The sequence below is a fragment of the Scomber japonicus genome, chromosome 22 (assembly GCF_027409825.1).
Source record: "Scomber japonicus isolate fScoJap1 chromosome 22, fScoJap1.pri, whole genome shotgun sequence".
In the NCBI taxonomy this organism is placed as follows: domain Eukaryota; kingdom Metazoa; phylum Chordata; class Actinopteri; order Scombriformes; family Scombridae; genus Scomber; species Scomber japonicus.
Window position 1 is genome coordinate 26,230,028 of NC_070599.1, and position 10,000 is coordinate 26,240,027.

Sequence of the window (10,000 nt, forward strand, 5' to 3'; positions counted from 1 at the left end):
AGAGAAGGAGGAGAAGGAGAAGAAGTATGACCTGATGTTCAGGAGAGGAGACCTGCTGGAAGTTCCTCGGACTCTCTTCACACATTTTGGGATTTACCTCGGAGCCGACCGGTGAGTCTCATTTCCTCTTCCTCACTTCCTTTCTTTCCTTCTTTTCTATCTCATTTCCTCTTCCTTACTTCCTTCCTTTCCTTTCTCTTTTCTCTCCTGTGACCTGTAATTTCTTTCTCTCTTTTTCTTTCCTTTGCCCTTTTCTGTTCTTTCCTTTCTTCTCTTCTCTTCCCTCTTCTCCTCTCTTCCTTCGTTTCCTTTTCTTCTTGCTCATGTCACTTCTTTTCCTCTCCACTCCTCTATGTGCTTTCCTTTCTTTCTTTCCTCCTGTGTCACTTTCTTCCTTTTCCTTTCCTTCCCTTCTTTTCGATCTCATTTCCTTTTCCTTCTTTCACTCTCTTTTTTCCTTCCTCTTTCATTTGCTTTCATTTTCTCCTCTTTTCCTTCTCTCTTCTTTCCTTTCTTCTTTTTTCCTCTTATTGTCATTTCTTTTCTTCTCTACTCACCTTCCCTTTTGTTTTCTTATGTCATTTTCTTTCCCTTCTTGTCTACCTTATTTCCTCTTCCTCTCTTTCCTTCTTTTCATTTCTTTTCCTTCTTTCCTGACTTGTGTTCCTTGGCCCATTTTGTCGCCCCCTTTTTTCTTTCCTCCTCTCCTCTCCTTTATTTTCCTCTCCACTATGTCCTTTCCCTTTTCTTCTTCTCCTCTCCCTCCTTCTTCTTCTTCTCTCTCCAGAGTCGCTCACTTCATCCCAGACATCATGCCGGTCGTCTCCAGCGATCAGAGTCGAATCAGACGGATGGTCACAAACAGCCGCCTCATACTGGGAGTACTGGCCAAGGTACAACACACACACACACACACACACACACACACACACACACACACACACACACACACACACACACACACACACACACACACACACACAAGGCTGGAGGAAGGAAGGAAAGATAGATGGAAGGAAGGAAGGAAGGAAGGATGGGAAAGGAGGAGAAGGAAGGAAGGAAAGGAGGAAGGAGGGAAGGAAGGAAAGGAGGGAGGAAGGAAGGAAGGATGGAAGGAAGGAAGGAAGGAAGGAAGGAAAGAAGGAAGGAAGGAAGGAAAGACAGATGGAAGGAAGGAAGGAAGGAAGGACAGATGGAAGGAAGGAAGGAAGGAAGGAAAGAAGGAAGGAAGGAAGGAAAGACAGATGGAAGGAAGGAAGGAAGGACAGATGGAAGGAAGGAAGGAAGGACAGATGGAAGGAAGGAAGGAAGGACAGAAGGAAGGAAAGAAGGACAGATGGAAGGAAGGAAGGACAGATGGAAGGAAGGAAGGACAGATGGAAGGAAGGGAAGGACAGATGGAAGGAAGGAAGGATGGAGTGACCCCAAAGCTGGAAGGTTCCTGTTTATACACACACACACACACACACACACACACACACACACACACACACTCTAACTTCTCCTCTCATCAGTGTGGCAGTGTGAGAGTGGACTCAGTGGAAGACTTCGCTTATGGATCGGAGATATTCATCAACACCAAGGACAAGAGGTAACGCTCAGTAAAGTTAAATACACATCTACTAACTAGGAAGGAAGGAAAGGAAGGAAGAAAAGGAGTAAGGAGAGAGGGAGGAAGGGAGGAGGGAAGGAAAGGAGTAGGGAGGTAGGAAAAGAGGAATGAAGGAAAGAAGGAAAGGAGTAAGGAAGGAGGGAGGGAGGAAAGGAGGAAGGAAGGAAGAAAAGAGTAAGGAGAGAGGGAGGAAAGGAGGAAGGAAGGAAGGAAGGGAGGAAAGGAGTAGGGAGGTAGGAAAGAGGAAGGAAGGAAGGAGAGAAGGAAAGAAGGAAAGGAGTAAGGAAGGAGGGAGGGAGGAAAGGAGGAAGGAAGGAAGAAAAGGAGTAAGGAGAGAGGGAGGGAGGAGGGAAGGAAGGGAAGGAAAGGAGTAGGGAGGTAGGAAAAGAGGAAGGGAGTAAGGAGAGAAGGAAAGGAGGAACAGTCAAAAAGAGATGGAGTCAATTTGACCCAGGAGGTGAATAAAAGGTCAATCATGGTGGTTCAGGTCGATCTGCAGCTGATTAAACACTAATTAAAACATTTCTGCCACTAATTCTACTAATGACTGAGTACTGGAGGGTTTAATCTACTGAACGGGTTTAATTATGAAACCTGATTAAAGTAAATCTGTGTGAAACCAGCGAGAGTTACTGAGAGTTCAGAGAAGGTTTAACCCACATAGAGATCCAGGGTTTGTTTGTTTCTGGGAACTTGAGTCAAGGAAGGAAGGAAGGAAGAAGGAAGGAAAGGTGTAAGGAAAGGAGGGAGGAAAGGAAAGAAGGAAGGGAGGAAGAAGGAAGGAAAGGTGTAAGGAAAGGAGGAAGGAATGGAAGGAAGGAAAGATGTAGGAAATAATTAAGGTAGGAGGGAAGGAGAAAGGAAAAGAGGAAGGGAGGGAGGAAGGAAGAAAGGAAGGAACGGAGGGAGGGAGGAAGTGAGGACGGAAGGAAAGGAGGGAAGAAGGAAGGAAGAAAGGAAGGAAGGGAGGGAGGGAGGAATGAAGGGAGGGAGGAAAGGTAGGAAGGAAAGATGGAGGAAATAAGGAAGGTAGGAGGGAGGGAGAAAGGAAAAGAGGAAGGGAGGGAGGAAGGAAAGAAGGAAGGGAGGAAGGTAGTGGGGAGGAATGAAAGAGAGAAGAAGGAAGGAAGGGAGGAAGAAGAAAGGAAAGAAGGAAGAAGGAAGGAAGGAAGGAAGGGAGTGAGGAAGGAAGTGAGGACAGAAGGAAGGAAGGAACGCCCCCCCCCCCCCCCTCCCCGTTGTCATGGTGCTGTGGTTCGTCTCCAGGTGTGCAGCCGGCCGGCGCTGCAGGGGGGAGGAAGTGGCGGTGAGAGCGGAGAAGCTTCGGGGGGACGTGGCCTACAGTCTGCTGTGGTACAACTGTGAACACTACGTCATGTACTGTCGATACGGCACCGTCATGAGCTTCCAGACCTTTCAGGTGACGCTCCACAACACGAGCTAGACCACAACAACCACCAGTATCAATCCATCCATCCATCCATCCATCCATCCATCCATCCATCCATACATACATCCAACCATCCATCCATCCATCAATCTTTATTTGTATAGCGCCAAATCACAACAAAGTTATCTTAAGGCTCTTTACACATATGGCACTTTTCCACTACAGAGTTCCAGCACGACTCGACTCCACTCCACACTTTTTTTTTTGCGTCTCCACTAGGGATAGTACCTGGTACTTCTTTAGTATCTGCTCTGCTGAGGTTCCAAGCGAGCCGAGCCGATACTAAATGTGACGTCAACAGACTCCCTGTCACTGATTGGTCAGAGAGTCACTGGAAGAGTCATGAGCCGTCCCACACAAGAATCAAACCCGCCATTTTTAAATACCAACAACAGCGTTACAGTCATTCATTCATGCATGCAGGTAATCTGGGCCTGAAGATGTCCGGATGACAGATTCCAGTCCCGGACCTTCATTGTGCTTCTCTCTCTTCTCCTTCCTCCTCTCTCTCCTTCCTCTCTCTCCTTCCTCTCTCTCTCTCTCTCTCTCTCTCCTCTCCTTCCTCCTCTCTCTCTCCTCTCCTTCCTCTCTCTCTCTCCTCTCCTTCCTCTCTCTCCTCTCTACTCCAACCGGTCGAGGCAGATGTTCTCCCACTCTGAGTCTGGTTCTGAGAGTTCTTCCTGTTAAAAGGGAGTTTTTTCTCTCCACTGTCACCAAGTGCTGCTCATGTGGGAATGTTGGGTCTCTTTAAAGTTAAAACCTGAAGAGTTCGGTTTAGAACCTGCTCTATGTGGAAAGTGCCTTGAGATAACTTTGTTGTGATTTGGCGCTATACAAATAAAGATTGATTGATTGATTGATTGATTGATTGATTGATTGATTGATTGATTGATTGAATAGTGGGATGAGCAGCAGAGATGAGTATCTGGGTTGCCAATGCTAATGCCGAACAGCTTATTCTGCTGTTGACTCTCGTTTGGTGGATGACTGAAGTCTGAAGAAACAAGACTTATTGGCAGTTTAACAATGTATTGATTGAACAAACAGGAGCCTCAGTAGTGTGAGGAAGAACCAAACACAGCCACAACAGTCTGGTATCTCTTCCTCCTGCTGCTCACACACTGCTGTGGGATGGCATCACATTCTTCAGCCAGCATTTGTCAGCAGTCAACCAACAGCTCGCCCAAGCTGATCCCACAACTGTTCAATGGGGTTGAGGTCAGTCCATCCTCTCCACTTCCAAATAGTGGAGGTAGTCTCTGATACCCCTTTTCCACCGAGTTGGAGCCAGTGCTGGTTCGGAGCTAGTGCTAGAGCCAGTGCTCAGTTGGTGCTAATCCAAGCACCTCTTACGAACCTGTTGCTTTTCCACCGGCAAGGAGCCAGGCTATTGGCGTAGTGACGTAATCGGTTCTTGCGTTAGACCAGCAAAGAGTTGGTGCTTGCTCCAGCTCCCGTTCTGAGGTCCGGGCTGGAGCTTTTGGCTGTGGAAAAACAAAGACCAGCTCGAGCTCGGTGGAAAAGGGGTATGGTAAAGCTGCTCTGTGGAGGTGAGCATTGGCATCTTGGAGGACAGAGTTTGGTCCCAGACTGTGCAGATATGGGATTACCACTGGTTCCATCTCTCTGCATTGAGTTTACCTCCAATGATGACAAGCCTAGTTTTTCCAGTGAGGGAGAAGCTTCTCCAAACCGTCACACTACCTCCACCAAAGGAGGCAGAGAAGGTTTGACACATGTTTCATGGGCGCAACCCAGATACTCCGCTCTGCTGCTCATCCCACAACTGTTCAGTGGGGTTGGGGTCAGTCCTTCCTCTCCACTCCCAAACTGTGGGGGTAGTCTCTGATAAAGCTGCTCTGTGGAGGCGAGCGTTGGCCGAGGAGGCAGAGAAAATTTAACACATTTTTCATGGGCTCTCATCCCACTAATGTTCCTAACAAACGTGGCTCCATTTAAAAGGGAAATAAACTTTCCAACCGTATGAGATTTATTATCCTCAGACTGGGAATCAGTCAGGGTTTAAAACGGCAGCGATGGGAAACTGTTGGCAGCGGTGGAAAGTAACTAAGTACAATTACTCAAAGTACTGTAAGTAAGTAGTATTTAAGTTTGACGTACTTTACTGTAGTACAGTTTGAGGTACTTTTACTTTACTATAGTACAGTATGAGGTACTTGTACTTTACTGTAGTACAGTTTGAGGTACTTTTACTTTACTGTACTTATACTTTACTGTAGTACAGTTTGAGGTACTTGTATTCTACTGCAGTACAGTTTGAGGTACTAGTACTTTACTGTACTTGTACTTTACTGCAGTACAGTTTGAGGTACTAGTACTTTACTGTAGTGCAGTTTGAGGTACTTTTACTTTACTGTAGTACAGTTTGAGGTACTTGTACTTTAGTGTAGTACAGTTTGAGGTACTTGTACTTTACTGTAGTACAGTTTGAGGTACTTGTACTTCACTGTAGTACAGTTTGAGGTACTTGTACTTTACTGCAGTACAGTTTGAGGTACTTGTACTTTACTGTAGTACAGTTTGAGGTACTTGTACTTCACTGTAGTACAGTTTGAGGTACTTGTACTTTACTGTAGTACAGTTTGAGGTACTTGTACTTCACTGTAGTACAGTTTGAGGTACTTGTACTTTACTGTAGTACAGTTTGAGGTACTTGTACTTTACTATAGTACAGTATGAGGTACTTGTACTTTACTGTAGTACAGTTTGAGGTACTAGTACTTTACTGTAGTGCAGTTTGAGGTACTTGTACTTTACTGTAGTACAGTTTGAGGTACTTGTACTTTACTGTAGTGCAGTTTGAGGTACTTGTACTTTACTGTAGTACAGTTTGAGGTACTTGTACTTTACTGCAGTACAGTTTGAGGTACTAGTACTTAACTGTAGTACAGTTTGAAGTACTTGTACTTTATTACAGTACAGTTTGCGGTACTTGTACTTTACCGTAGTACAGTTAGAGGTACTTGTACCTTACTGTAGTACAGTTTGAGGTACTTGTACCTTACTGCAGTACAGTTTGAGGTACTTGTACTTTACTGTACTTGTACTTTACTGTAGTACAGTTTGAGGTACTTGTACTTAACTGTAGTACAGTTTGAGGCACTTGTACTTTACCGTAGTACAGTTTGAGGTACTTGAACTTTACTGCAGTACAGTTTGAGGTACTTGTACTTTACTATAGTACAGTTTGAGGTACTTGTACTTCACTGTAGTACAGTTTGAGGTACTTGTACTTTACTGCAGTACAGTTTGAGGTACTTGTACTTCACTGTAGTACAGTTTGAGGTACTTGTACTTCACTGCAGTACAGTTTGAGGTACTTGTACTTTACTGTAGTGCAGTTTGAGGTACTTGTACTTTAGTGTAGTACAGTTTGAGGTACTTGTACTTTACTGTAGTACAGTTTGAGGTACTAGTACTTTACTGTACTTGTACTTTACTGTAGTACAGTTTGAGTTACTTGTACTTCACTGTAGTACAGTTTGAGGTACTTGTACTTTACTGCAGTACAGTTTGAGGTACTTGTACTTTACTGTAGTACAGTTTGAGGTACTTGTACTTCACTGTAGTACAGTTTGAGGTACTTGTACTTTACTGCAGTACAGTTTGAGGTACTCGTACTTCACTGTAGTACAGTTTGAGGTACTTGTACTTCGACTCTGACGATCTGATTGAATCTGTTTCACATTTTCTGCTCCACAGTTTTTGGCTCCGACCTTTCAGCCGCGTTTACTTCCTGCCTTCAGATTACCGCTGATCACAGATCAGACTCGCTCTTTAATCGGGTTAATCCTCCTCCACTCTGTTGCAGCAACAAGGGCCCCGTCAAAATAAAAGCCTCCATTGTTTTTGTGGGCGGCATTGTTTTCAGCTGCAGATGGTTTTGTCTCATTGCGGCTTTTGATTGCAGCAGCGTGATTAAAAAGAGAGAGAGAGCGTGACGAAGGGTAATTGTGAAAGAATGGAGTGAACAAGTTTGTGGTTTTAGGGGTGAGATGGAGGGATGGAGGAGGAGGAGGAAGGAGGAGGAGGAGGAGGGAGGAGGAGGAGGTGGGAGGGGGGAAGAGGAAATGAAACCATAAAGAAAATGAGAGCAGAAAAGTATTTTTAAAAACTTTTCCCAATGAAGTTAGAAGTCATTAAAAACTCCTCAAAGTTTAAAAATATGTCAAAAATCAGCTTTTAATTGATTTATTTAATTAATTAATTTAATTTATTCACAAACAATTAATTAAAATATTTATAATTAATAGTTTCCAGGTGTCACATTAAAAGTTATTTCTCTTCTTAAATGTGAAAATCTGCTTCTTAACATCTGTTTGATTCACTGTATTTTGGAGTATTTCTGACTATTTAAAAAAGAAAAAATCAATAAATCAATAATCAATAATGTTCAGATAGACGAGGAAAAGCTTGTGACGTCACATCATTTCTGACCTTTGACCCTTTTTAGTGTTTTTAGCACAAAGTTTCATTAATGTAAGAAGTGAAACTCTCAGTCTGAGTTATTACATGATGGTGAAACAGCTCCATCTAGTGGTCGTTTATGGGTAGTGCAGTTTTAAAGTGTTACACCAGGGGTGTCAAACATGCGGCCCACTTTCCTTCCCTGTCTATTTTTCTTCCTTCCTTCCATCTGTCATTCCTTCCTCCCTTCCATCTTTCCTTCCTGTCTTCTTTTCCTTTTTTCCTTCCACCCATCCTTCTACCTTTCCTTCCTTCATTCCTTCCTTCCATCTTTCCTTCCTGTCTTCTTTTCCTTCTCTCTTTCCACCCATCCTTCCATCTTTCCTTCCTCCCTTCCTTCCTTCCATCTTTCCTTCCTTCATTCCTTCCTTCCATCTTTCCTTCCTGTCTTCTTTTCCTTCTTTCCTTCCACCTATCCTTCCATCTGTCCTTCCTCCCTTCCTTCCTTCCATCTTTCCTCCCTGTCTTCTTTTCCAATCTTTCCTTTCTTCCTTCCTCACTTTTATTCTTTCCTTCCTTCCACCTGTCCTTTCTTCCTTCTCCTTATCTTTCCTTCTCACCTTCCTTCCTTCCTTCCTTCCTTCCTTCCTTTCTGCCTTCCATCTGTCCTTCCTTCCTTCCAACCCTCCATCTTTTTAATGATCCGGCCCACATGAGATCAAATTGGGCTGTTTGTGGCCCTCGAATGAAAATGAGTCTGACGCCTCTGTGTTAAAATGATTTATTAATTATTATTTATTAGTGGAGACTCTCCTTAATAATAAATAAATGTCTCTTCAGTCATTTTATGTAAATTAAAACTATATAAAGTCTGCAGGTGATTGTTAGAAAAGCTAAATTCTTGCATTAAATTGCATTAAGGTCTGTTTTACTGCAGGTAATTAAAGTTAAAAGGTTATTTTTTTGTTAATTATTCCTTTAAACGAGGCTTCAAAATGCTTTAAAATCACCTTTAATCTGAATTGCAAAATACAGCAAAGAACGGGATGTTTTAAAATATTTATTTATTATTATTATTATTATTGATATATATTGTTTTTATTTATTAGTGGCTTCACCATTTGACTTAATTAAATATCCTCAGCTAAATTTAAAAACAAATTAACTTATCTAAATGTGTCTTCTTTTATTTATATAGAAATATATTGCCTTGAAAACAAACATGTATTTTTAATTAATTTCTTTTTTACCACAGAGTATTATGAAGAAAAATAAAATAAAATAAGAATTAAATTAAATTAATTAAATGTATTTTGAATGTTAATATATCTAAATATACCAAAGTGAAGTTTTTGCAGTCTGTTTTTAATATATGTGTAATTTTCACCTTTAATTAAAACTTAAAACTAAAACAAAGAAAAAAGCCCATTAATTGACGTCATTATTAGACTTTAAATACACATTAAATAAACTTTAATCACATTAAATATTAAATATAGAGTCTAAACCTTCCTAACATATATCATACTGAGTTTATCTGGTAATAAAACCTTTATAAACACAACTTTCATCATTATTAAACCATCTTTTATCTCCTTCTCCATCAGTTCTGTAAGACGCTGAGGAAGATGATGCTGAGCCGGCGCGTTGCCAAGGTAACGGCGGTGATGGCGGCCTGCGTGCTGCTCTACCTGCGAGCTGTGAGCGTCGGCTGCGCCTCGCTGGCCTTCCTGCTGCCCTTCATCATCTGGATGGCTTCATGAACACAAACACAACAACCCCTACAAAATAAAAGAGTTTAACAGGAGAGTGAGTGAGGATGCAACATGTCGCCATGGCAACCATCTGTAATACATGATATGAGTCTAATAAAGGTTGTATTTTTCAGATATACTTGAGTTTGTTTGTTTATTTACTTGTTTATTAAATTTTATGAAGGTTTGTATGTGGTTTTTAGTTTGGAATATAAACTACATTTCCCATTTAAGTTTTAATTTTTAATTTATTTATTTAAACTTATTTATTATTTATCTTTCTCTCTTTATTGAAAAAATAATTAAAATAAATATAAGATTATGTGCCAATTTAATTTCTATTATTCTTATTTTATTTATTTTTTATTTTATTAATATATTTTTATTTTATTTTCTCTTTTTTTCTTTTAAATTACATTAAATTAAATTTGTTTTATTTTATTTTATATTTTCTCTTATTTTTCTTTTTTTTTCTTTTCTCTTTTTAATCTTTAATTTATTTGATTTAATTAATTTAGATTTTTCTTTTTTGATTTAATTTAATTTAATTTAATTTAATTATTATTTTAATATTTTATTTCATTATATTGGAGGACCCTACTTACACATTGTCCCGCCTCCCAGGTCCCCCACAATAAACCTTCTGATTGGCTCAAACGGCCTCCTCCTCCTGTCAATCACAATCCCCGCCAGTTGATTGGACAGTAGACGCTCTTACGCCCCGCCTCTTGTTGCTAGGCAGACTTTTCGCTCTGC

The 10,000-nt window shown here is 41.2% G+C and overlaps 1 protein-coding gene across 1 annotated transcript in view; it reads left to right on the forward strand.

The window, feature by feature from the left end:
- lratb.1 (lecithin retinol acyltransferase b, tandem duplicate 1) overlaps positions 1 to 9,267 on the forward strand; it is a 37,803-nt gene extending 28,536 nt beyond the window's left edge. The window contains exons 20-24 of the mRNA XM_053343226.1: positions 1 to 111; positions 788 to 893; positions 1,515 to 1,591; positions 2,879 to 3,032; positions 9,098 to 9,267. Coding sequence (XP_053199201.1) covers positions 1 to 111; positions 788 to 893; positions 1,515 to 1,591; positions 2,879 to 3,032; positions 9,098 to 9,253 — 604 coding nt within the window. The 3' untranslated portion in view covers positions 9,254 to 9,267. The remainder of the gene's footprint in view (positions 112 to 787; positions 894 to 1,514; positions 1,592 to 2,878; positions 3,033 to 9,097) is intronic.
- The last annotated feature ends 733 nt before the right edge of the window (positions 9,268 to 10,000 follow it).